The sequence below is a fragment of the Taudactylus pleione genome, unplaced genomic scaffold (assembly GCF_031769625.1).
Source record: "Taudactylus pleione unplaced genomic scaffold, aTauple2 ptg000102l, whole genome shotgun sequence".
NCBI lineage: Eukaryota > Metazoa > Chordata > Amphibia > Anura > Myobatrachidae > Taudactylus > Taudactylus pleione.
Window position 1 is genome coordinate 6,637,019 of NW_028284504.1, and position 27,810 is coordinate 6,664,828.

A 27,810-nucleotide genomic window follows, 5' to 3' on the forward strand; every position below is an offset into this window, starting at 1 on the left:
CGCTCTCACGATATATTGCCTGTTTGATTAATGGCTGATATATTGCCCGGGGTGTGTACCCAGTTTAAGCTTGGTGTGTGTCAGCAAGCAGCAGTGCAGGCAGGCAGAACTGGTGGTGCAAAGCAGTTCTAGTCGCTATGGCAATGTGCCATTCATGACTTGTCCTTGTAGATGATGCGAATGAGATTAGAGTCCTATAAATGGCACTAACATTTTAACTTATTTCTTTATTATTTCAGATAAGATCTTAAAGGAACTGATTGAACCCTATGAGAATAGAATAGAAAAATTGTCCATGTTCCTGGTTGATGTGAAGCCTTCCCTGCTATATGACATAGTGCCTATATCTGATCCTTACGGCCCTTCCATCACTGACCAAGAGCTAAAATGCATTGTGGTCAGTGAAGAGACCCACAAGGGAGGACTGTCGGTGAACAGGAGACGTCAAGAAAATGTAAGTCTTAAACCCCATATACTTTTCCTTTCTTATTTATGCCTAATTATAATATATGTAATGTTTGGAGGTGTACTATACATTGGAACAAGAGTATGTTGTTACCTTTTTAATAACAATAACATCCTCTACATACAACAATAGCTTATGCTCATGGTACAAAGTTGATTTCAGAGATGTGTATATTAAGATTTGTGTGGAAGATTAATTCTCATTCATGCTGGGTTATACATAGTGTCAAAGTATTGGTAGACACTGCCAAAAAGTATAACATAAAATGTCACCATTAGTTTATGGAGAATGATTCTGTATGCTTTATAACATTTAGAGGGGTATTCAATATGAAACATAAACTTCGCTGTCGAAGTTTACTTTTCATATCGGAGCTTTTACCTGGGATAAAGTATCGGGTGCGCGCCCGCTTATCCCCGTATTCAATATGAAACCTACGAAAACGGGAGCCTGCGAAGTGGGATTTGCGTTAAATGACGAAATTTTCCTTAAAAAAATTGTAGGACCCCCCTAAAGCTGTAAAAACATGGGGGATCACTATGGGTACCCCCGTTTTAGCCTGCAAATGAAAGTTGGGGATTTAAATAGCCGCAGCAGGTGTTTTTTTCCCGACATTGAAGAAGTGTTGCAGAAGAGCACTTAGGTTAAGTTTTTAAAAATTCTGCAACTATGCACCTGCCGCTAATAGCCTATTCTAGAATACACCTGCCGCATACTTTCAGAATAGCCCTTAACCTATTTCCCTATTTTTAAGCACTTTTTTCCCATTTTTTTTTTTTCTTCACCCCAATTTTTTAATTAATTTTTTGGGGTGTCCCTATTTTTTTTTTTTGAATATTTTTTTTGACACAGTTCTTTTTAAAATGTCATTCCCAGGAGTGCAGGCTATTTTTTTTAAGCCTGCACCCCTAAACCCCAATTCTGCACTTTTTTTCGCCACCTATTCAGTGGTGAAAAGTTATCCCTGTGTTTTTTCAAAGACTTTTCGAACCTGCGAAAAGTCTTTGAAATTGAATACAGTGTAAAACTAAAACCTGCGATAATGACATCATAGGTGCGATATTAACGCAAAAACTGAGTTTTCGCTCCATATTGAATTCCCCTAATAGAATTTTAAAAAAAAAAATTGCTGTAAATATGGTCCTAAATGTTTTAATAATCTAGAATTATTGAATTCCAGATTTTGAAAAAAAATAGCAAATCTATTTTGCTTCCTTTAATATCGTGGACTTCCAACTCCAGTCCTCAGGTACCACCAACAGGTCATGTTTTTAGGATTTCTTTAGTCATGCACAGGTCAGTTGATCTATTTTTCTTAATCAATTAATCCACCTGTTTCCACAGGAGGCATCCTAAAAATATGACTTTATGGGGGTAATTTCTTCCTATCTTGATGCTTGAAGTGGTCCCCCCCCATCTCGCTACTTTAAACCATGGCAATGTTCCCACAGCATTTGATGATTTGTAATAGTACATTGCTATTCATGTTTTGCACGGTGTGAACATTGCAGATATTTATTTTACAAATTAGTAGTCTATGATCCAGAAACAAAGGCTTCCTAGAAGTGTTTGGCCTGCAAACACTGTTCAGGAACTTGGTAGGCCCCAGATATGAACTAAGGCTGTGATCATAGGGAATCCACATACTGGAACATCTCACTCTCAAATTGCTGATCACAAGTAACCAATACCTTGCAGTTTAAGTGTATACCTCATGTGGACTATCTTAAGTTCTGTTATGGCATTGGACATTTCAAGTATACTAAATGTATTTCCAAATTTCTACTTCAGGGTCCATAGGGTATCCACAGGATACCTTGGGGTATAGGTGTGACGTCAGTCGCAGGGCACCAAAGAGTTAAGCTTTCAGCCTCCCAGGATGCACTGGGTCCCCCTCCTATACCCCGCCCCCGAGCCAAGGCACCTCAGTTTAGTTTGGTGCCCGGCCGGAGTCGGGTGCACCTGGTGGAGTGGGGGCTAGAAGAGCCCCTGAAGCTTTTTCTTCATGCAGCTGTGGCTGCACATCTGGATGAACAGCATGGACAGTCAGTCCTGATGTCCATGCTGTCTTCCCTACACCCCGCCGGTACCAGAACGCCGGTACTGATCCGGGGATGCTGGTGGGCGTCTGGGGTCACAGCTAGCGGTGACCCCAGATGCTCCGGACCATGGCCGGATTCAAGGGGGACAGAGGTAAGCAGCGGGGTCCCGCGGTGGGTCCCCGCTGATCACAAGGTCCTAAGTCCCCAGGCAGGGGGCTCCCTGGGGACTGGCTGCAGCGTGGAGCCAGGCGACCAACCTGCGCTTCCACTACCCCCTGGGACAGCGGACCGCAGCAGAGCGGTAGCGCTGCGGCGTCCCAGGGGTTAAATGCATGCCAGGGGAGCGCGCCTTCCCTGTCTCACAGCCGGCGCCTCCCCCGCTGCACACAGCCCTGTCTGCACTGTGCTGACTGGTCCTGTGTCAGCGCTCCTCCCCCAGGCCAGCTTCTCTCTGCTCCTCGGCGGCCATCTTCTCTGCAACGCATGGTGAACGCTGCTGGAAGCCTGGAAGGAAGCATCGTGGTCTGGGTCCCCCCGCATACCTCTCCTCCGCTGTGGCTCAGGTCTGTGTATGCAGCGCTGTGTCCTACCAGGCCCTGTGTCTGTGTAGTTGAGTGATCAGCGCTGTTAGTGCAGGAATTGTTATTTCTCTGCATTGTATGTGACTGTGCTAGCGCTGCCTGTAACTTTTCTTCTCTAAACTGTCAGCTTTATTACTGTCCCTGTTCTTTCTGCTAAGCCCTCGCGGTGCGGTGCTGCAGGGTGGTCTCTCGCCTATTTAATATATAATTGGTGAGAGAGGTCACATACGTGGTGCCATCATGTCTGAAAGTGATTTTCCCCTCCGGCTACAGTGTACCACGTGTAAAGTACCGTTAGCGGAGGGGGAGGGTAGCGCGGAGGGCCTTTGCCGGCAGTGTTTGTCCATGGCGCGGCCTCTTACGGTTACAGCACCGGTACAGGAGCCGCCCTGGGCTTGTTTCGCTCAGGAGCTAACAGCTTTAGTGGGCCAGTTAGCTCCGCAGCCCGCGTTTACTCCGATGGGTTTGTCCCAGCAGTCTGTGGTGTCGTCACCCATGCAGGGTTTCCCACGACAATTGGTGGTACCCCACAGTCTCCCTATTTCCCCGCTCCCGGATTCTCAGGAGCCAGCGTGGGTTAACTCCCTGACGAGTTCTGTACAGCACTTGTCGGATATATTGCAAGGGGAGTCTGTGATGCGGCCTCATAAACGGCCGGTGGCGTCTCTGTCCGCTCCTTATGAGGATGACGAAGGGACGTCTGATGATGGGGAGATTCTGGATCCTTACGATCAGGAACCTCTCCATACTAAGGACGCTGATGCTAAGTCCAAAGTATATATTCCTGGACTTATTTGGGCGGTCCGCACAGCCTTGGTGATTGAGGATGAAGTTCCCCCAGCGGCTAAGTCTAAATATGCCTTTTTCAAAGATGTGAAGGGCGATGCCACAGTCTTTCCTCTTTCGGGTCAGTTGGTGGACCATTTAGAGGAGGCGTGGAAACAGCCTGGCAAAAGATACCAGCTGCAGAGACGCCTGGCGGTGGCTTATCCGTTCGCGGATAATTATTTTGCTAAGTGGGAATCCCCTCCACAGGTGGATTCTCACGTGACCCGTCTTGTCCGTAGTGCCACATTGCCGATGCCATCCATGTCCTCCCTTAAGGATGCTACGGACCGCAAGGTGGAAATCTGCCTGAAGTCCGCTTATTCCCTTGCGGGGGGGGGCAGCACGGCCGGCTATGGCTATTTGCTGGGTTGCCAGAGCGATGGAGCGATGGGCGGATTCATTAGAGGCTTCTTTTGATTCCGAATGTCCGGCCGAACAGGCGGAGTTGATTGGCAATCTCCGTGATTCGGCCACTTACATCAACGAGGCGGCTCTAGACATTAGTACTCTGGTGTCTAGAATTTCTTCAGCAGCGGTAGCTGCTCGTCGCACCTTGTGGCTGCGATCCTGGAAGGCGGACGCAGATTCCAAGAAGGGTCTGGAAGCCTTGCCGTTTACCGGAGAAGTGCTCTTCGGTCCGGATCTTGATAAGATTGTGGCCACGCTGGCGGCAGCCAAATCGGCTTGTCTCCCGTCGGCCGCTGCTCCTTCTGGTTCTGGACCATCGTCCTTTCGGTCATCTAGGGTCCAGGGCAGGCCCAAACCACAGTCGTTTCCTCGACAGGCTGGTCCTAAGAAATCGGCCAAGCCCCGGAAGCAGGCATGGAGTACCAGACGTCCGGCCCCCAAGCCAGATAACAAGCCTGCGGCCTGACGGTCCGGGCCTCCCTTTGGGGGATCCCAGGGTGGGAGGCCGCTTGCTACAGTTCGCCCAGTGTTGGTCGACCACTACGACAGACACTTGGGTTCTGGAGGTGGTTTCCCACGGATACGCCCTCTCCTTCCGGCACAGACCCCCGGCTCGATTCTTCACCACGGGTCTACCATCAGACCGGAACAAGGCTACGGAGCTGCGGAAGGTATTGCACACTATGCTCCAGGCTGGAGTTATAGTGCCTGTTCCATTCTCCCAGAGGGGCCAGGGTTTCTATTCAAATCTATTTTTGGTACAGAAACCCAATGGGTCATATCGTCCGATTCTCAACCTCAAAGCACTCAACAAGTCTTTGTGGGACCCGAAGTTTCGGATGGAGACCCTACGGTCCATCATTCTGGCGCTGGAACCTGGGGACTACATGGTGTCATTGGACATACAGGACGCTTACCTGCATGTCCCTATTCTTTTGCGCCATCAACAGTTCCTTCGGTTTGCAATCCGCAGCGACCACTTCCAGTTTCGGGCGTTACCTTTTGGCCTGGCGACAGCACCACGTGTTTTCACCAAGGTGATGGCGGTCATGGCAGCTTCTCTGCGGCTGCAAGGAGTCCGCATGTTGCCGTACTTGGACGACCTGTTATTGGTGGCAGGATCTCCAGAGCTCCTGTTACACCACTTGGACCTGACCATTGCACTGCTGCAACGGCACGGCTGGCTAATCAACTGGCAGAAGTCCACTCTAATCCCGTCTCGGAGGATTCTGCATCTTGGAGCCTTATTGGACTCGGGACAGCAAAGGATCTTCGTGACGGAGGACAAGATCTCTGCTTTACAGTCAAGGGTGCGCAGTTGTCTGCACAGCCGCCGGGTGTCCTTACACTCGGCGATGAGGTTACTGGGCTCCATGGTGTCGGTGTTCGACATGGTGGAATACGCCCAGTTTCACTCCAGACCTCTGCAGCACCTGATCCTGTCCAAGTGGAACGGGCTGCCTCAGTCTCTGAAGTTCCAGACGATTGTGCTCACCCCGGAGGTTCGCCTGTCCCTTGCGTGGTGGTTACAGACGACCCACCTCAACAAGGGACGTCCGTTCTGGGTTCCAAATTGGGTCCTGTTGACAACGGACGCCAGTCTTCGGGGCTGGGGAGCAGTTTCGGGTCCACACTTGTTCCAGGGCAGGTGGACGCCGACAGAAGCGGAGCTTCCAATAAATATCTTGGAACTCCGTGCGGTCTTCAATGCTCTCCAGCAGGCACAGCGGTTTCTCCAGGGTCACCCGGTGCAGGTCCAGTCGGACAACGCTACCACCGTGGCCTACATAAACAGGCAACGAGGAACTCGCAGTCGGGCGGCTCTCGTAGAGGTCTCTCGGATCCTGGTTTGGGCGGAGCGCAATCTTCCGGCCATATCAGCGGTTTTCATCCCGGGAGTGCTAAATTGGGAGGCGGACTTTCTAAGTCGCCAGGACGTTCATCCAGGGGAATGGTCCCTGCACCCGGACGTTTTTCAACTACTGGTGGACAGGTGGGGTCTTCCAGAAATCGACCTCATGGCATCCCGGCACAACAACAAGTTGCCGGTGTACGGGTCTCGCACAAGAGACGAAGGGGCGTCTCTGGTGGATGCTCTGTCCGTCCGGTGGACGTTCCGGTTCGCATACCTGTTCCCTCCGGTCTCCCTTCTTCCACGGGTAATCCGGAAATTCAAACAGGAAGGAGGGACGCTCCTGTTGATAGCTCCCGCGTGGCCCAGACGGCACTGGTTCTCAGACCTTCAGGGTCTGTCCGTGGACAGTCCTCTGCGGTTGCCGCTACGACCGGACCTTCTGTCTCAGGGTCCTTGCCTTCACCCGGACCTGACTCGGCTGTCTTTGACGGCGTGGCTGTTGAGACGGCCATGCTGAGGTCCCGGGGGTTTTCCAGCTCTGTGGTGCGTACCATGTTACGAGCTCGGAAACCGTCTTCCGCGAGGATATACCATCGCGTGTGGCATACGTTCTTCCAGTGGTGTCGACCGAGAGGTTATGCACCGCGGGAGTTTCGTCTGTCTCGGATTCTCGCCTTCCTGCAAGCGGGACTAGATCATGGGCTTCGCCTTGCTTCTTTGAAGGTACAGGTTTCGGCCCTATCTGGTTTCACCGTAGGATTGCTACAATCCCGGATGTGCGCACCTTTATGCAAGGCGTTCTCCGTATTCAGACGCCCTTTGTTCCACCTGTGGCGCCTTGGGATTTGGCTGTGGTTCTGAGGGCTCTCCAAGGACCGCTGTTTGAACCACTGGGCTCAGTGGATATTAAATGGCTAACAGCTAAGACTGTTTTCCTTCTGGCCATTGCTTCGGCCAGACGTGTTTCTGAGTTAGGGGCTCTTTCTTGTAGACCCCCTTTCTTGGTTTTTCATGGGAACAGGGCAGTGCTCCGCACTCGGCCCGAGTTTCTTCCCAAAGTTGTTTTCCAGTTTCATGTTAACGAGGAAATAGTTGTTCCGGCCTTTAACTCACCGGGTCTTTCCGTGGGTGAGGCATCTTTGGATGTTGTGCGGGCCTTAAGGACTTATGTTGACCGCACTTCTTCGTTTAGGAAGTCGGACGCTTTGTTTGTCCTCTATGGCTTCCGTAAAAAGGGTTGGCCTGCTTCAAAGCAAACTTTGGCAGCCTGGATCCGTATGGCTATTTCTGAAGCTTATCTTCGTGAAGGCCTACCGGTCCCTCCTTCTCTGAAGGCTCATTCCACTAGGTCTGTGGGTCCTTCGTGGGCAGCTCGACGTGGTGCCTCGGCAGTTCAGATCTGCAAGGCTGCTACATGGTCCTCTGTCCATACCTTCGTGAGGTATTACAGGTTTGACACCTTCGCCTCTCAGGATGCTTCCTTCGGGCGGCGGATTCTCCTTTCTGCACAGGAGCGTCCCCACCCTTAAAGGATACTGCTTTGGGACATCCCCAAGGTATCCTGTGGATACCCTATGGACCCTGAAGTAGAAAATATGAGATATGGTAAGAACTTACCCTTGTTATCTCTATTTCTACGAAGTCCATAGGGTTCCACAGGACTCCCGCCCTGTCGCACCTGTGCTGCAGATGGGCTTTGCTCTGGTCACCGGTTTTCCGTCTCCCTCTGGTGAGAATGTGATTCTTGTATGTGTCCAGATCTTTGTTCTCTCTCTTCCTTCTCCTCCTCCGGCCTATGGCTTGGTAACTAACTGAGGTGCCTTGGCTCGGGGGCGGGGTATAGGAGGGGGACCCAGTGCATCCTGGGAGGCTGAAAGCTTAACTCTTTGGTGCCCTGCGACTGACGTCACACCTATACCCCAAGGTATCCTGTGGAACCCTATGGACTTCGTAGAAATAGAGATAACAAGGGTAAGTTCTTACCATATCTCATATTATTAGACCATGGCTTTTTATATAAATCTACCTGCATTTTAGGTTTTGGTGCCTTTTAGGTCTGCAGTACACTTTACACCTTACTCCTATACATGTTATCCTATATTCCTCAGGGCCTTGATGATCTAGCCATTAAAGAAATCAAGCTGGTAGCAGATCCTCTACATTCTGAAAATGAAGAGGAGAAGATCAGTTCATCCAGCTTCAGGAAGAGATTGTTGGGGACTCTGCTAAAACTACCAGCTGTAAGAACCGTTGGCTCCAACTTTTACCAGTAAACGCGGCATTTGTTTCCAAACACCTTTTTAATTATTATTTTTGTTTGTTTATATAGCACTACCAATATGTGCAATGCTGTACAGAAAATGTCATTCATATCCTTTAAAAATTATGTATTGTGTTGACATTAAAAGTGCACCTATGACAGAACTTGACAAATTCCGGGGGCCAGGTCACCATGGCGACCAAGATTTTAGTCCTGGTGACAAAGTTTTACAAGAGCCAGGTATGATGCTTCTAATAAAGCTAATTGTTGGGGGGAAAAAAACACTCCTCCTGTCATAGGAGGAGTGTGTTCGTTCCCGCCACATTCATTCAGTGTGGTTCTGCCTCCTCTTCTATTCTGTAAAGAGGAAATGGAGACTGGACACAGATTGGCAGGAGCAGCGAGGATCTGGGTGTGATGCTCCGACTGTCACTGTGTGTACACTTCCATAATCCCCTGATCCCAACTATGCTGTTGCCGGCATGCTCCCAGGGCTCTGCAGTCTCTTGCCGCATCGGGGATACCATGCTACGCAACCACATTGGGGGCGATGAGGGAGGCATTGTGCTCTGGATGAAGGAGAGACAGAGACTGTTACAATGGCATGAAGGATGTGGTGCTGCTGTTCTCCAACAGACGGGAAGACTTGCTGCAGCTTTGGGACAAGGAAGCGGCCATGGGCAGTGTGGGGACTGGAGGAGGCGTATAGGAGAGCCGCTGGGAAGCAGAGGGCTCACATGAGTTTGTTGGGAAGCAGCTGTCTTACGCAGCCAGTGCTGTCAAAGAAATGTCAAGTACAGGAGTCTGCAAAACGATCTGTACATGTGCTGTAGAGTCCGCTGGGGCTAAGTTTTCGTCTACTTTGAGATCCTGTGAGTAAATATCCCTTTCTGAGCTGTCATGAAAGCTTCTATACCCCTCACTGATGTGCTATATAGTTATACTGTCATTTTATGATCTAGGATGAACCTGACCAAATGTACAATCGCCTGGGCGTTGTATATAAGAAGAATTGGAAATCTTGAAGTTATTCTTTATTAGCATGGCTCCCCCATATACAACATTTGTGCTGTAATAGTGTTTTTAAATGTGTGCACTGTATATAGCAAAGTCCTAGAAGGTTTTCCCTTGAAGGCTGCTTAGTTACCTGTGATCATCACACTGTAGACCAGGGATCCTGTATGCAATATCAGCCAGTTACAATAGCCCCTACAAGTGTGCCTCTGCCCCAAGTGTGCCCCTTTCCTTCCCCCCCCCAAAAAAAGTTACATGTCGCATCTTATGTACTTATTACTCATTATCCCACATGTGGCATAAAATTAATTTAGGTGTGGCATAATATGAATTTAGGACCCAATGTGTGTCATAATGTGAATTAGGGCTCATATTGTGTGGTTTCTACAAGTTTTCATATATTTTGGTCTCGGGCGATGGTTTGGCTCCTGAACTTTTAAGCTGGTTCCTAGATTTTAAAAAAATTTGTCAAGCCCTGACCTATGACCTAAACAAATTTAAGTGTATGTTCAACCATTTTTGGGATTAGAATACTGTAGACCAGAATATGACATAATAGACGATGAAAATAAAATAGAGTAATTAGGTTGTGGAAGAATAAGAAAGGGAAGTGGGTGACTTTAGAATTCCATCAGTAGTTTGATTTCTGGGAAATGAAGCATTGGGAATGAAATGTCATTTGCAAGGCTAGTCTGCCCTCGGGAAACCGACATTTCTCCCAGGGGCTAAGAGCTGACAAATCAGAGATGTCTTTTTTTTTTTTTTTAAGTTTAAAAAGTGAAACCATGAGAACTGTATTTAGTGCCTGGGTAGTCAAACCCCAGTGTCTCCGATTTCGTGACTGCAGAATTGTACCCCACGAGAATGTCTTTTATATAAGGCTACATGTTGCATCGATTGTCACAAGTGAAGATTGGAATGTGTTTCCATAGAAAAACCCCAGCATCCCTGCCAGACCCTACATCATTGGTCTAACAGGAGGCAGTGGCAGTGGGAAGACCTCTATTGCAAAGAGACTGGAAGCACTGGGAGCTGCTGTCATCGACTGTGATCAGTTAGGACACCACAGTTATAAGCCTGGAGGAGCGGCCTATCAGCAAATTATAAATGAGTTTGGCTCAGGTATATTTTGTATTAATACATGTCAGTCTACTGCAGTGATTGTGTTTTTACATTTGTTTTCTTATATAGTTTATATAATGGGCTGCATATTGTTCCTTTTATCTGTGGAACTAAACCACTAGGTGGGAATACATACATGTGCATTCATGTGACTAAGAGGCTTATTTATCATTAAATATTTGCTGAATACCCACAAATATTAAGTATCCCCCAGATGTACTATGAAGCGATCCTAGCAGATATCTGTGATATCAGCTGTAGTCCCTCCATTTCTGACAGCAGCCAGTGCCAGATTAAGGTCCACATGGGCCTGGAGCTGAAATTTATGAAGGGCCTATAGTGTGTTGCCGCAGGAGATATAATCAGCGTTAACTAACTCACAACACTACATCCCCGTACTATATCACTGAACTACCTCCCCACACTACATCCCCTCACAATATCACTACTACACTACATCTCCACACTATATCACTGCACTACCTCCACACACTATATCACTGCACTACCTCCACACACTACATCTCTGCCCTACCTTTCATATACTACACCACTACGCTACCTCCCCTCACTATATCACTGCACTACATCCCCGCACTATATCACAATGCAACCTTCCCACACTGCATTCCCTCATATTACTGCACTACGTCTGCACACTATCACTACCACACTACATCTCCACACTATATCACTGCACTACCTCCACACACTACATCTCTGCCCTACCTTTCATATACTACATCACTACGCTACCTCCCCTCACTATATCACTGCACTACATCCCCGCACTATATCACAATGCAACCTTCCCAGACTGCATTCCCTCATATTACTGCACTACGTCTGCACACTATCACTACCACACTACATCTCCACACTATATCACTGCACTACCTTCCATATACTGCATCATTACACAACCTCCCCATTATCACTGCACTACATCCCCACGCCAAATCACTACGCAACCTCCCCACACTACACCTCCACAAACTACTTTCCAACACTACATCATTATGCTACCTACCCACACTACATCTCCGCACTCATTGAAAAACACCTCACCACACTAGATCACTACACTGCCCACACTAAATCCCTGCATTAAATAACTCCACTACATCCCTGCACTATATCACTATGCTACCTCCCTACACTACTGTATATCACTATGCTACTTCCCCACACTACATCACTTTACTATCTCCCCACACTACATCACACTAAATCATACACTTACTACCTTCCACACTACATTACTACTCTTACCCCGCACACTACATCCTCAGACTACCACTCCCCATACTCCATCACTGTACTACTTCCCTACACTCACTATCTCCCCACACAGCATCACTACACTGCCTTTCACACTACATTTTGGGTATGAATCTGAATGGACTGTTGTACAGTACATTGACCCTTGTTTCTTGTTCCAGATATTCTCTGTGCAGATGGGACCATAGACAGAAAGGTGATGGGAAGCAAAGTGTTTGCCAATAAGGTGAAACATCACAATAATTAACTTTTCTTGACTTGATTAATTTGCATGTTCACCTTTGTACAATAGCCTGCATGCACATTTCAGTGTTATGAACGTATAGCCTAATTCCAGCCCTAGCTTTAGAGTCCAGTATTTTGTAGAATGTCTTTAGTGAAATCTGATCCCTGGAGCTTTCTGACCAGAGAGCCAGTGATCCGGCTATCTGATGGCTACACTGCTGGTGCTGCCCTTTTTGTGCCCTGTACCGCAGTGGAAAACACAGACTGTCTGTCTGAAAAGAGACCGAGCTGACAGGAGCGAAGAGGTCAGGAATCACTGAATTCCAGATCTCAGGCATCCCTGGATTTCACTTAGGATATTCAACAAGTGACTACATTTTTAGTTGGCTGTACACCTCTTATTCCAGCTGCTTCAATTGGAGACTTTCACATTTTATTACCATCCTGTCTTCTCTTTATAACTTTTAAGCTCTTCATATTCACCCGAAATTGTATGATCCCCAGTACTCAATAACCTGCTGAGTCGTCTTATACCTCTTACTCTTCTTTTTTAGAGTGCCCTCTGTATCTACACTTGGAAACATTTGTAATGTTCTATGATGAATACCCTGGCAAATGCACTGTATTGGATAGCAGTAATAGACCATGAACAAGTGTCAATTGTAATACATGTATGTGCACTTTTATTCTCTAACAGAAACCATTTTGTTCCTTGTAGGACCACTTAAAGCGTCTGACAGACATTGTGTGGCCAGCGATAGCTGCCCTTGCTAAAGAGGCTGTTGCAGACGCTGCTTCCAAAGGTTACACCTGTATTCTGTATTATTGCACTGTTATGTTGACTAGGATGGGACTGTATGGATTAGAGATACAGTCAGGTGCATAAATATTGGGACATTGACAGAATTTTAATATTTTTGCCTCTACTCACCACCACAATGGCTTTGAAATGAAACAAACAAGATGTGCTTTAACTGCAGGCTTTCAGATTTAATTTGAGGGTAATTACATCCAAAAAAGGTGAACGGTGTAGGAATTACAACGGTTTCTATATGTGCCTCCCACTTTTTAAGGGGCCAAAAGTAATGGGACTATCAACTCAAAAGCTATTTCATGGACAGGTGTGGGCTATTCCCTCGTTATTTCATTATCAATTAAGCAGGTAAAAGGTGTGGAGTTGATTCTAGGTGTGACATTTGCATTGGAATCAGTTGCTGTCGACTCTCAAAATGAGATCCAAAGAGCTGTCACTATCAGTGAAGCAAGCCATCATTAGGCTGAAAAATCAAAACAAACCCATCAGAGAGATAGCAAAAACATTAGGTGTGGCCAAATCAACTGTTTGGAACATTCTTAAAAAGAAAGAACGCACTGGAGAGCTCAGAAACACCAAAAGACCCGGAAGACCACGGAAAACAACTGTGGTGGATGACAGAAGAATTATTTCCCTGGTGAAGAAAAACCCCTTCACAACAGTTGGCCAAATCAAGAACACTCTCCAGGAGGTAGGTGTATATGTGTCAAAGGGGGTCATTCAGACCCACTCGCGAGCGGCAGTACACTCGCAAGTGGGTCGATGTTCCCCACTGCGCATGCGCACGACGGAGGGAGCTCCGTTGTGCGCATGCGCGAGACCCGGAATGCGACAGCCAAGCTGTCGCTCCGGGTCTCGCACCAAAGGGGGCGTGCTGTCGATGTTGATTGACAGCACGCCCCCTTTGGTGGGCGTGCCTGCCAGACGGAGGCGTTCCCATGGGAACGCCTACCGTCTGAAGCCGGCCCCACTGACATCACTAGTGATGTCAGTGGGAGTGATTTTTGGCTCTGATAGAGCCAAAATCACTCCAAGGCTTGTGGCAGGGAGACCCTACTGCAGGGTCTCCGTCGCAAGTCCGATGGTCAAGACCATCGCGACCATCTTTTTGGCCGCTCGTATATGCTGTGGGTGGTCACCCACAGCTATGCGAGCGGCCAGGAGGCCGCTCCATTTTCATGGAGGAGGGCCCTGATTCAGAGCGAGCGCTCTGGTCAGAGCGTCCAGCTCTGAATCAGGCCCAAAGTCAACAATCAAGAGAAGACTTCACAAGAGTGAATATAGAGGGTTCACCACAAGATGTAAACCATTGGTGAGCCACAAAAACAGGAAGACCAGATTAGAGTTTGCCAAACAACATCTAAAAAAGCCATTACAGTACTGGAACAACATCCTATGGACAGATGAGACAAAGATCAACTTGTACCAGAGTGATGGGAAGAGAAGAGTATGGAGAAGGAAAGGAACTGCTCATGATCCAAAACATACCACCTCATCAGTGAAGCATGGTGGTGGTAGTGTCATGGCATGGGCATGTATGGCTGTCAATGGAACTGGTTCCCTTGTATTTATTGATGAAGTGACTGCTGACAAAAGCAGCAGAATGAATTCTGCAGTGTTTCGGGCAATATTATATGCTCATAATCAGTCAAATGCTTCAGAACTCATTGGACGGCGCTTCACAGTGCAGATGGACAATGACCCGAAGCATACTGCAAAAGCAACCAAAGAGTTTTTTTAATGCTAAAAAGTGGAATGTTATGCAATGGCCAAGTCAATCCCCTGTCCTGAATCCGACTGAGCATGCATTTCACTTGATAAAGACAAAACTGAAGGGAAATGCCCCAAGAACAAGCAGTAACTGAAGACATTTGCAGTAGAGGCCTGGCAGAGCATCACCAGGCATGAAACACAGCGTCTGGTGATGTCTATGCGTTCCAGACTTCAGGCTGTAATTGCCTGCAAAGGATTTGCAACAAAGTATTAAAAAGTGAAAGTTAGATTTAGTATTGTTTAGTTTGTCCCATTACTTTTGGCCCCTTAAAAAGTAGGAGGCACATATAGAAACCATTGTAATTCCTACACCGTTCACCTGATTTGGATGTAATTACCCTCAAATTAAATCTGAAAGTCTGCAGTTAAAGCACATCTTGTTTGTTTCATTTCAACGCCATTGTGGTGGTGAATAGAGGCCAAAATATGAAAATTCTGTCAATGTCCCAATATTTATGCACCTGACTGTAAATTGGCCTTTTGCACAAAGTGACTTTATCCTCACCAAATTTCTCACTTTGTCATAAAACCAATATTATAAAATGCAAAGCTTCTCTGAAATGATGCCCCAGGTCACTGGTTCTTTTCTACTGTGAGTACAGATCTTTCACATAATGTTACTGTACATACTGTATCGTATGAGTTTTAAAAACCACTATGGTCTCTTCTTCTGGTGGTAGAGAGTTCCACTATACAATGATGGTCTATATAGCACACCTTCCCCAACTGGATGAATAACCTTTCCTTTCAGCAGAAGTACTATCCTAAGCTCTCTTACTTGCTAGAGGTACTCACTAACCTACAGAACATTCAGAGTATGCAGGGCTTCCCTCAGTTGACTACTACTACACATTGACCATGCGTCAGGTCTCCACTTATTATCCAAGCCACAGTTAGCTGAGACTTGATCCACTTTGAAGCAAAGGGGGTGAGTTGCCATTTTAACAGTTTTCCAATTGGCCCCCTCGCAGCCCGATCTCACCCTGAACCCTATGTTGCTGTGAGCATACAGCCGCACTTACTTGCGCCCAAGTAACATGCTCCTAATTGGATTGAGCCCTTTGAGTCAACTCTTTCAACTTGGTGTGGAAAAGTGTTTATATGCGGTGGTGTGTGTGAGGAGCTAATTGTGTTACCTTTACACCAAGAATTATAGACTGTGCATTTTTAATCCAGGCATATCTGTTTGTGTGATGGATGCTGCTGTACTTCTAGAAGCTGGATGGACAGAAATGGTTCATGAAGTTTGGGCAGCAATCATACCTGAAAAAGAGGTGCGTAGTTTTATTTCTGCCATAGGCTTCAATGGATGTATGTTCCCAGTATATCTTAGAGATATAAAATGCTTTGTTTAACTCGGGCAGTAAATAGACATTCTCCTGAATGTTTGGTTCACCCATACAATGGCTGTCTCTACTGTGTGTAAGTGACAGCTACACTTTAAATTTGATCAATAATTTCTGGACACTTATGGAAATTGGTGCACAGGAAAAAGGTAGTGTAATGCATAGTACTCAAGCAGGTATGTTTGCTATTCTTCTAGAACAGTGAAACAGTATTGTTGGTGTTGTCTGTTGCAGGACCTTTTGCTCTGCTTTGTCAGTGAGCCTCCCTCCTCCATGATTCCTGCTAATGAGCTGGCTCAGACATAGTTGACATTGATAGACTTGTTGTAGACCATAGTTTGAAGCACAGTGCACTGTCTGTCTCTATCTCTACATGAATCAAACCCTTGAAAATTAGATTGTAAGGCTCAGAAGAAAAACAAGAGATACATGAAATTGTCAGCAGACTATAACAAGAAATAAACACACTACAGATATTTTGAAGAGCAAATATAGAATCATCCTCATCCCTTGATGATTTCACTGGTAATAACAAATAAACTCATAAGACCTTTTAACTAATTAGCCAACACATGAAGCTTAGGAATAAATATGTTGCATAGAGACGTGCAACAAGGGACACAAAACACATACGGTACTTCATATCTTCTTGTAGTGAAGCTGTATGATCTGCAAACAATGGTCCCAGTTTTCTTTGTGCTGTCAAACATGCTTGGAGGAGGCAATGTATTTTTATGGGTATACTGTAAGTGGTGTTATTGTATTTATTGCTAGGACAAATATAATCCTACTTTTGTGTCATCTGTATGCGTCAATACAACAAGACTTCCCATGATCTATTGCTCAATGCATGTATAGAATTACAGAATTTCAGAAATCCTAATTTAAACCTTTCCCTTGTGTCCGATAAGTTGTACACATCTGTTTTAGAAATCACTAGTCAATCCTTAGCAGTATGCCCATTGTGGTATAGCAGTCATATGGTATTCAGTACCGGACACCATCCATCTGTACTCAAAATAAAAGAGTTAGTTAGAAAATTAACCTATAGCAAAGTGATTTATTTATATTTGTATAATGGAGCCATCGAATAACACAAGTGATAGATCCTGTATGATGTCAAATATCCTCAAAATGTAATTTATTTTAACCCCTTCCTAAACAAGGTCTTGCAGTGTAGACACCACAGAATCCGGAAATGTATGTAGCACTGTAAATAACAATGCCTGACTTTGATGTGCCTGGGAACCATTTAGGTCACTAATACAGAATAACCGATGAGAACAACTCACCATATTCAGTTTGCCCTTGTTTGAATTAATAGGTCCTTTTAATATGAATGTATTCATATTTCAATGTTAAGGAGAAGGGGAATCCATTCAGAATGTTGAGATGGACTTTAGGGTGACAACCAACATGTCATCATTTAAAAATGTCGACATGTTATGTTATAATGTCGACACCAGATTGTCGACATATAGTTTTCTGTATATTATTAGGGTTAGGCTAAAATGAGCAAAAACTGTATATCGACATTATGACAACATATCGGATGTTGACCTAAAGTCCATGTTGATATTCCGAATGTGGACTTTTTATACCACACCCAAGGAGAAGGGTGCAGTGTGATATTCCATCTGTGTCCCCACACAGGCTGTTCTGCGTATAATGAATAGAGATGGTGTCAGCGAGGAAGCTGCTAAGAACAGACTGGCCAGCCAGATGTCTAACAGCGAACGGGTAGAATTATCAAATGTGGTCCTATGCACTCTGTGGGAGCCAGAGATCACTCAGAAACAGGTAAGAAGAGGATTATGGAGCGTTAGTTGAAGTAACAGAAAGCTGTAACATGCTCTCCTGTCCCTGCTCTGTCATTGACTCTTGTAAGGCTCCTGTGTGCAGTGCACTGGAGTCATCATTATTTATTTGTAGCAGGTTGCTGTAATTCAGATGTGAGATACTTGGATAATGGCAATGGAACACTCATTTTAAGGAGTATATTTATAAAATCTATTCCAGATGGTATAGGGTTCCCACAAGGTTACAGTCCATCTACCCTCATACAATCTATGTTATTGGCACTGTAGGCAAAGGGAATCCTTCCTTCAAATTTGTTTAGATTGCCCGATCATATCTCAGTTCTCAGATGATTGGTTCAACCTGCTACATAATATCACTCGCACACAATTGCCCACAGATTTTGTGACCATCTTTTTATGCCGGCCAACCAGATCACTCATCCTCTGGTAGACTGGTTTGCCACAGCTACAATGCAGGGAAGTTTCAAATTGGCTGTGATTGGAAGAAAGCATCTCAACTTACCATGGCTGCTGTTCCTAATAGGATTTGGTGTGCAAACTCCATGGGATAAGTCACCAGTCTTATTCATGGTACTGTTAAAGGTTTCCATTAAAGTCTTGGGACCTTGGGTACCTTTACAACAACAGAACTCCTCTGGGAACTATGGGATATATTATTGCTCATTTTACTGTTATCTGTTCTACTTTTGGCTCATTTTGTTGCTCCACCCAGCCTCTAGCTTTTTACCCTACTACTTAGTTGTGATGGCCATATTACTGTATTCATCGCTACCCCTTCCCATCCTCTCTTCCCTCCATCTTGTTGCCTTACACGTTTTCCCTCCTTAGATTCACCCTTATGTGGCTGCATTGTGCCACATTACTTCCCTTTCTTTACCTCCTTTTGTATTATAAGGTTGTAATTCTTCAAGACATTTCTTGTTTCATTACCTATTTTCCCCATATACTACAGTATATGTCAGATCATTTTGATACGCTTTTTTTTATATTACTTTTATTACTCTGCATTTTATATCACCTTTATATGCCTTCACCTATATGTGCCCCAAATTCCGAATGCTAACCTAAATAGAGATTTAAAAGAAAAAGATTGTATAAGGATTTTGGTAACGTCCTCTCAAGATTTCAAGAGTGTATAGGAGGGAGCAAAGGACAGGATGCAGAGATCAGTGGCATAAGAGACCCAGGCTGCATAAACCTTGTTAGAGCTGATCACCCTTCTGCCACCAATCTCTCATAGTCTGCCATAGATGAACCAATCCGACCCTGTCAGTTATTACCGCTTAGACCAGGGATGGGGAACCTCCGGCCCGCAGGCCGTATACGACCCGCAAGATGGTTTAATCAGGCCCGGACGGCTGTGGCTCTCTCTCTCTCATCGGCAGCAGAGTCAGCGCAGCTGCCATGGTCATGCTGTACGTGGCTCTGGGCTGCGCCGGAGATCAGAGCTGGGTGTTAGGCGGCGGTGCTGGGAGGAGTGCCCTGCTCACTGCTCCCACCAGTCACTGTGCATTGCCCACAGGACTGCCAGCTGCAGGCAACTGACCAAGCCGCTTCCCAACCCTTCCCCTCTGCAGTCCCAGCAGCCTGGTAGCACTACATGTCACAGCCTTCTGGATTTCATGTCTTGTCATCATGCCTCAAATGCTATTATTAAAATAGCAGCTGTGACCAGGAGGCTTCTATTACAGCTCCCTGCTGTGTCTGCCTATAGTAATCCTGTTACTGGGCACCTACCTCTTATCACTCATGCATGCAACATTGGGATGAGTTAAGCCCCAGCCCTTCTTGGGGCAACACTTGGGGACAGGTGTGTATAAGTAGGTGAGAGGTGTGTTTTAAGAGGGACATGTCTCAAAATGTCCTTTTATCTTAGTGCTAAGAGACATCCTGAATCACTGCTTATGGCAGCAATAAAGGATTTCTTCACAACAAAATGTATTGAAACATTTGCGGCGCAGTCTTGTCTCTCTGGCGATCTGTTAACTTTCAGTATTGGATCAGCATAGCTCTAATGCCATACATTGGGGGAACATATGCAGTCTGGCTGCACACATAAAACTATAGGGGAGATGGATCAAACCTTAGATAGACATAGAGTTGATAATTTTGTATGGCCCGCGAATGATTTTATAAAAATCCAAATGGCCCTTGGCAGAAAAAAGGTTCCTCACCCCTGCTTTAGACATTAGCCACAAGAATGGACTTCCTGCCATACATAAGGCACCAGTATGGAGATCCATTTTATATGCTGAAGTGAAGCATCGTTTATGTTGGCATACTGGGCTGTTGTTTACAGGGCAATTTAACACCTTAGGTCAGCTGGACATTTGTCTCAGATCTAGCCAGTGTTAATCAGCCACAGTATATCTTAAGAGTCAGAATAGAGAGAGCTGTGCTTTCCATTCACAAAGTATTCAAACTGAACAGTTAAAAAAAACAGTTGAACAACATTGAAAAACATCTGAAAACAGGTAATTTCTATATCAAACTTTATATTTGTTAATGTAAGATAATTCTCTTTATATTCAAAATCACCATGTACCAAATATTGTTCTTTCTTATTTCAATCCATGGTATCTTCTCTAAGGCTATTACATCCTTCACTCTCCCTGCACCTCACCCCTCTGTACAAATTGCAGCCTCAATAATCTACTCCCCTCTTGTGAACACACATGAGCTGTTTACTTATCTATATCAATTGACAATAACGGCCTGTCGCCATAAAAAACCTTCATACACCTCCCGCAACTATATTTATATCTCTCTCCTTCTACTCCTATTAGCTGGTGACATATCTCCAAATCCTGGCCCCACCCACATGCCCCACTCAAAATGGAATATAAATCCAGCTAACCTCAGACACATCACCCTCCAAGCCATTAAAATGTGCCTTATGGAGTGCATGCTCTGTCTGTAACAAACTAACATCCATCCATGACCTCTTTATTTCAAATTCCATCAACTTTCTGGCAATAACAGAAACATGGCTCACACAATCAGACACTGCCTCCCCTGCAGCATTCTCACAGTGGCCTATACTTCGCCCACACCTCCAGACCTGGTAATAGTAAAGGAGGTGGAGTAGGAATATTACTGTCCCTATCTTTTACATACACAGTTCTTCCACAGGTACATTCGCTCACAGTTACATAATTTGAAGTACATTTTATAGAACTTTCACCCCTTTCTCTCTGCGCATTGCTGCTATGTATCATCCACCTGGGCCACCCCAAGAATTTCTGTAACACTTTTCTGCCTGGCTCCCTCACTTCCTATCCTCAGACATCTCCACCATCATCATGGGTGATTTCAATATCTCAATTGACAGTCCAAAATCTCCTCATGTCTCCAAACTTCTCTCTCTAACCTTCTCTCTTGGCCTCTCCCAATGGACTGAGGCTGGAGGCAGCTCGCAGGGTCTGATGGGCGTGTTTTTTTTTTTTTTCTCTGGCCGCTCGCTAAGCTGGGGGAGACCTCCCACAGCTTGAGTGAGCAGCCAGGAGGTCGTCGCGATTATCGCGACCATCGGCCTTGCAACGAGACCCTGTGGTAGGGTCTCTGCTACCGCAAGGCCAAGTGGACTTCCTGCTCTAATAGAGCAGGAAGTCCACTACTGATATCAGTAATGATGTCAGTAGAGCCTCCCACAAACGCCAGGCGTTCCTAAGGGAACGCCTGCGTTTGTGCAGCCACCCCCCCTCCCCGCCTACAAAACGGGGTGAGCTGTCACTCCCCATCGACAGCCGCCCCGCAGTGACTGAAGTTCAGTCGCTCGGCGGGGCTCGCGGACGCGGCGCATGCGCAGGCTCTGAATCAGGCCCTGACTCCTCTACTCATCAGGATGGCCACTGCTTTGATCTTGTATTCACCAGACTATGCTCAGTTATACCCTCACAAATCAGTAAAGCTCTGTCCCCTATGCTCATCCCAACCTTAACTAAAATCTGTAATCTCTCTCTTTCTCTACTGGTATCTTTCCATCACTGTTCAAGCATGCAGTAATTACTCCCATTTTGAAAAAACAAATTTCTGACTCTAACTCTCTCTCAAATTACCGTCCTATCTCCCAGCTCCCATGCCCCTCCAAGCTACTGGAGAGACTTGCCTACACTCTCCTCACACACTTTCTTAACTTGCACAACTTTATTGGATCCACTTCAGTCAGGTTTTCGTTCCCAACTCTCCACAGAGACAGCACTGACTAAGGTAGTAAATGATCTGGTCACTGCCAAGACTAAAGGCCATTACTCACTCCTTACTCTTCTAGATCTCTCTGCTGCCTTTGACACTGCTGACCACTCTCTTCTCATACAAACACTACAATCCCTAGGTCTTCAAGACACAGCCCTTTCTTGGTTTTCATCCTACCTATCTGATCGCTCTTTCACGGTTCGCTTTTCTGGTTCTGCCTCCTCTTCGCTACCTCTATCAGTTAGAGTACCGCAAGGCTCAGTCTTAGGTCCTCTGCTTTTCGGCAATCTATACCACCTCTCTTGGCAAACTAATCAGCTATTTTGTTTTTCATGATCATCTGTATGCAGACGATACTCAAATCTACCTATCCTCCCTAGATTTGTCACCATTTATGCTGGTCTGTGTCACTGAATGTCTCTCTGCCATTTCATCTTGGATGGCATCTCGCCAACTCAAACTTAATATATCCAAGACAGAATTAATCATATTTCTACCGGCCAATAGTAGTTACCAACCAGAGCTATCACTGTTGACAACCCGATAATCAACTCCACACCACAAGCCCGCAGCTTAGGTGTCATCCTTGACTCTGAACTGTCCTTTGTTCCCCACATTCAATCTGTCTCAAAATCATGTTACATACTGTACATCTAAAAAACATAGCTAAAATTCAACCATATCTTACACATGATAAACTCTAATACATGCACTCATTATTTCCCGTATTGACTATTGCAATAGTGCCCTTACTGGTCTTCCCAAAAACAGGATCTCACCACTACAATCCATAATGAATGCAGCTGCGAGGCTGATCTTTCTCGACAAATGTTCATTGTCTGCTGATCCACTCTGTCAGTCCCTCCATTGGTTACCGGTCTTCTACCGTATGCAATATAAAATACACTCACACACAAAGCTATTAACCAAACCACGCCAACATACATCTCTTCACTCATCTCAAAATATCTCCCCAACCCGACCTCTCCGCTCAGCACAAGATCAGCGTCTCTCATCCCCACGTATTACTTGCTCCCATTCACGGTTACAGGACTTTTTTGGGCTGCACTCACCCTGTGGAATGCCTTCCCACGCACAATAAGACTTTCCGCTAGTCTCCAAACATTCAAGCTTTCCCTGAATACTCACCTCTTCAGACACGCTTATCAGAATCCACAACCGCCCACCTAACCTTCATAGTTCCCTATCTAATTGCATCCCTTCTTACAATCTACACATAACGTCACATATTTTCTCTTTCTTCTATTTCACATCCTCCTGACCCTAGGTCAACTTTCCAGTGTGACTGGATCATACAGCTCACCAATAACCTCTGCAATCTGGCTGGACTAATTTGCAGTATGTAGCACCTATCCTTGTGTATCAACACCTATTTCCCTGTAGATTGTAAGCTTGCAAGCAGGGCCCTCTTACCTTTATGTTACTACCGAGTTTGGTTCTATTAATGTTAATTCCATTTGTAAAGCGCAATGGAATATGCTGCGCTGTATAAGAAACTGTTAATAATAATAATAATGCTAGCCACCATATTGGAGGACTGCTTTACATACTAGTAACCTGCGAGACTGGAAATGACTGAAATGAAAGGTCGGGGGGAGGGGGCAATACTCTATTCTGTTTTTTTTTTTTTAAAAGGAATAAAGGATAGACAGGAAGAAGCCATGTTCAATCACAAGAATGAAGGCATATGTAGCTGCATTATCAAAAGATGACTATTACAATCATAATCTTATTTATATGGTTTCACAGTGTCGTACAGGGATTAACAATACAATTGTACATTAAATACTTAGGATAAATATTAGCAGAAATAGATAACTAAAAGCAATGTGGAGAGAACTCATTGTGGCTAGTAAAAGAAAGTAATGATAATTTACAAGAGGGTGGGGATAAAGGTTGAACAGGATAAAGGTTGTTTTATCAAAAACTATTCACTGTGAAAAAGGAGATTAGCTATCACAGAGGAGGTGAATTATAGGGTACAAGGTCACAGATAATATAGGTTATAGAACACTAAATTGACTTCTATTCTTCTAAAAAGCGGGGGGGGGGGGTCTATAATTTTTGATAGTAGGGTGAATCGTCCAGGGAATGAACAATTAATGTAATTATCTTGTTAAAGAGGATGGTGTATATAGAAGATACAACTTAAAAGCATTTTTGATGTTTTTATGTACTATCATGATTACTATGTCTTTTTTTTAAATACTTTGTGCCCCTTCAATTAATATTAAGCCCCTGTTGACATGTATCATCCACTCTTCCTTTTTTACATGAGGTAAAAACTGAGAAACTGCAGAGACTGTATGTCGACATTAACTGACATAGCAAAAGGAGTGTTAAAGTGTGAAGACAAATGTGGTCCATACATTGCTATCTTAGGTATCCAAACCCAACACCATATTATAAAATCATTTGAATCCACTACCTGGTATCTGTACTGTCGATTGGGAGCAGATTAAATTCCTTTAAGCTTTTGTTAAATTTTTGTTTTATATTACCCAAAATGTTGTGCCTGTTATGGCTAATTATTTAATCCAACTGAGGTGTTATTATATTGTTAATGTATTATTATTATATTTATTATTATTGTTTCATTCATGCCATTGTACCAAAATTGTCCATTTTAAATCCATGTTAGCATTAGGCATCTATTACATTTTCTTGCTATTTTAACTAATGTATGTATTGTGCTCTACATGCCTTGAGTTGCCTACTCTGTCCCCTGGTAATTTTTGTTATGTGTTCTATTTTGTAGAAATGTAATAATAGTTGTATAAAAAATTGGTTTAAAGATTAAAGTAATATCTAGAATTTTACAACCAAAAAACAGGAGATGTGCAGAAATGACCAGACATCAAAGCCAGTAAGTGAACACACAAGTCCAGTGAATGAACAATTTGTGTAAGGTATCTGGTTGACTTGCCGACATGTTCTGAATGTTGAAATGGTCATTAGGGTGACAATCAATATGTAGTCATGCATTTAGTTTGACACGTTCAGAAGGTAGACATTTAAAATGTCGAGACCAAAATGACAACTTTTTTTGTTTTTTTGTTAAGGGTTGGGCTAAAACAACCAAAACATCACATGTTTACTTTTTGGTGTCGACATTTTAACCATGTTGGCCTAAAAACATGTACACGTATTGATTGTCGACTTAATAAACATGTCGACCTTCTGACTGTCGACAAGCATACCACGCAAAGTATGAATGAATCAAAGCCTAAAATGAGACTTATTACGACTGGCTGAGAAGTTTAAAGCTTGTTTTAATGCATTAAACCTGAAAATGTTAATTGACTGTCAACAGTTATACACTGGCAGATTCACTAAGCATGACTATTAGTTTTGTATTGCATTAAATTATTATTTTAATGTACATTTTCTTTTCTGTTCCGTAGATATTGATTCCATGTGGTGTTTTAGTTTGGATTATTGTCTTTTTCCCTGTTCGTTTCTAAAAAACATTTGGTTAAATTTTGGGTCCACTTAGAAAATGTTAGATACTAGGTGCTGATTAATGTTTTCTGCTATTCAGGTGCAGAAAGCCTGGTATCTCCTCCAACAGCGTATCAATCGGGACATTTCCAGTGACAAACCGGTTTTAAAATCAAGATTTTAAATTTGGAATCCACCAGGCTAAATAACTTGCTTAATGAGATTAACTATGAAGATCTCACTGTGGCTGGACTACGGAAGATGCCAGGAGTGCGGGGAAATGCGCATGCCTTATTTAAGAATAATGACCATTTTAAACCTTCACATTTTTTGTCTGTATAGTTATTTTAGATCTGTGTTGTGTGTCAAAACTGTTTACAATTTGTGTTGATTAGACATCTTCACTGAACCCTATTTAATTACTTTAATTGTTCTACATCTCTCTTCTCTAACATTAATAAATGTAAGAATATAAAAAGATTTTGGTTCCATTCCACAATGGCTCAGAAAAAGATTAGAACAAAAAGTATGATTGCAGAAGAAATTAATTATCACTATAGTCTATATTTCTTCATATGTTTTATAAAGTCCAATGTGATAGGCAAGTATGTAAAAATAAATTGTCAAATTGTAACCAGTATCTCGCAGAATTTTGTTTGGCGATGAGTGATTGATGTGATGAATGAATACAATGAGTGTGTATGTAGGTAATATGATCACAATGTCTGGGCATTAGTTCTCCTTAAGGTACAAGCGACTCTGAATGTATGTACAGTACTGCAAAATATAGATTTAGGCAGTAAGTATAAACTATAAATGACAGTAGCATAAACCTGTAGTGTAAGTGTTCCTATATGACATCAAGTGCCTGCATTTGTGCAGCTGTACTCCACTTTCCTGAATGTTGGCATTGGTGCACAGTTGATGGCATCAGTTTTAAATAAATGTATTGTTAGCAACCATATTTGTAAACTCCCAAAAATGTCATACAAATTCTGTTGTGTTATATGATAGCTTTCTTTTGCACATATGGGGGCTTGGTTGCTCTTGATTGTAGACGTTGGGCATATTGGCTGATGCATTCATTGGGATTGTTCCCTGCTTAATGGGCCAGTGCACAGTCTTTTTCTTCCCTCTAGAGCAGGGGTTCCCAACCACGGTCCTCAAGGCACACTAACAGTCCAGGTTTTAAGGCTAGCCATACTTGAGCACGGGTGTGTTAATTAGTACTTTATGTATTTTGATTTAACCATCTGTGCTCAAGCATGGATATCACTAAAACCTGGACTGTTAGTGTGCCTTGAGGACGGAGGTTGGTAAACACTCCACCAGAGGGCCTGATTGGTTTTATTTTTTTTATCCCGCGCCACCTCTCACATGGCAGCAATATAGTCTCCTCCTATCCCTTTAATGGGGGGACATTTTGCACTTTCCATCACCACTTTTCTGTGATTTTTATTACACTGCAGATTTCCTTATGTAATCAAGTAAAAGTTAATGTTATCTTACTTTCATGATTCATATCAGACATATGCGCTAGTTAGTAAACTTTAAAGGGATTTTTTGCTGCCTATTTGCAGCTGGAGTTGAAAAGTCAAAAATGAATTACAGATTTGTTTTATTTTTCTTTTATAATATATGTATGGTAGGCGGGGTGGAGCAGGGGCAGTGCCAAGGTTTAATACATAGAGATTTGCATGACAGAGACGGTTGCACAGATAATGATGCCATTCTGCAGTTTGTCGGTGAGGTTTATTAGCTGGGTTATTTTAAGCTGGATAATTACTGTTTAAGGTATTTTCCAAGTGACTGCAGGAACCAAGGGCCTGATTCAGAGCCGCTCGTAAGCGGCCGCTCGTTCGTTCCGAGCGATGTTAGCCCAACTGCGCATGCGTACGGATCGTTATACGCATGCGCTAACCAGTCAGTGCGGCCGAAATTCATGTGCTCGCAAAATAGCGAATGCCTGCTATTTTGAGTGACAGAAAGAGGCGTATGTGGGTGGTAACAGGGGAAGGTGCTTGAAAATGGGGAGTGGAAATCAGAGCGCAGGCGTGCTTAAAGGTCAAAACGGGCGTTTTATGGGTGTGCATATTTAAAACGGCAGCGTCATTGACCACGTCACTGGGTTATTTTATAGTCAGAACTGCTCGCAAAATTGTGGTAGCAAACACCAACCCCAAGAATAGCGAGCAGTTCATACCCTTGTCGATGTACTCGATTAATCTAATAAATAGCGGACATGACGTAGGATGCGAGCGGCCAGGGGGCGTATTTTTCCAAAAAACGAACGCAAGTTTTGTTCGCTCGTTCAGACAT

At 44.4% G+C, this 27,810-nt stretch overlaps 1 protein-coding gene across 3 annotated transcripts in view; it reads left to right on the forward strand.

Annotated features, from left to right (window-relative positions):
• COASY (Coenzyme A synthase) overlaps nt 1–26,094 on the forward strand; it is a 29,499-nt gene extending 3,405 nt beyond the window's left edge. For 2 of the 3 annotated variants that reach the window (XM_088470710.1, XM_088470711.1), the window contains exons 3-10: nt 240–454; nt 8,289–8,420; nt 10,387–10,576; nt 12,019–12,083; nt 12,801–12,885; nt 15,846–15,943; nt 17,669–17,815; nt 25,592–26,094. In XM_088470710.1, the coding sequence (XP_088326836.1) occupies nt 240–454; nt 8,289–8,420; nt 10,387–10,576; nt 12,019–12,083; nt 12,801–12,885; nt 15,846–15,943; nt 17,669–17,815; nt 25,592–25,675 (1,016 nt within the window). In that variant the 3' untranslated portion in view covers nt 25,676–26,094. The remainder of the gene's footprint in view (nt 1–239; nt 455–8,288; nt 8,421–10,386; nt 10,577–12,018; nt 12,084–12,800; nt 12,886–15,845; nt 15,944–17,668; nt 17,816–25,591) is intronic. The other variant, XM_088470712.1, reaches the window with a different exon arrangement.
• Nucleotides 26,095–27,810: the final 1,716 nt, after the last annotated feature.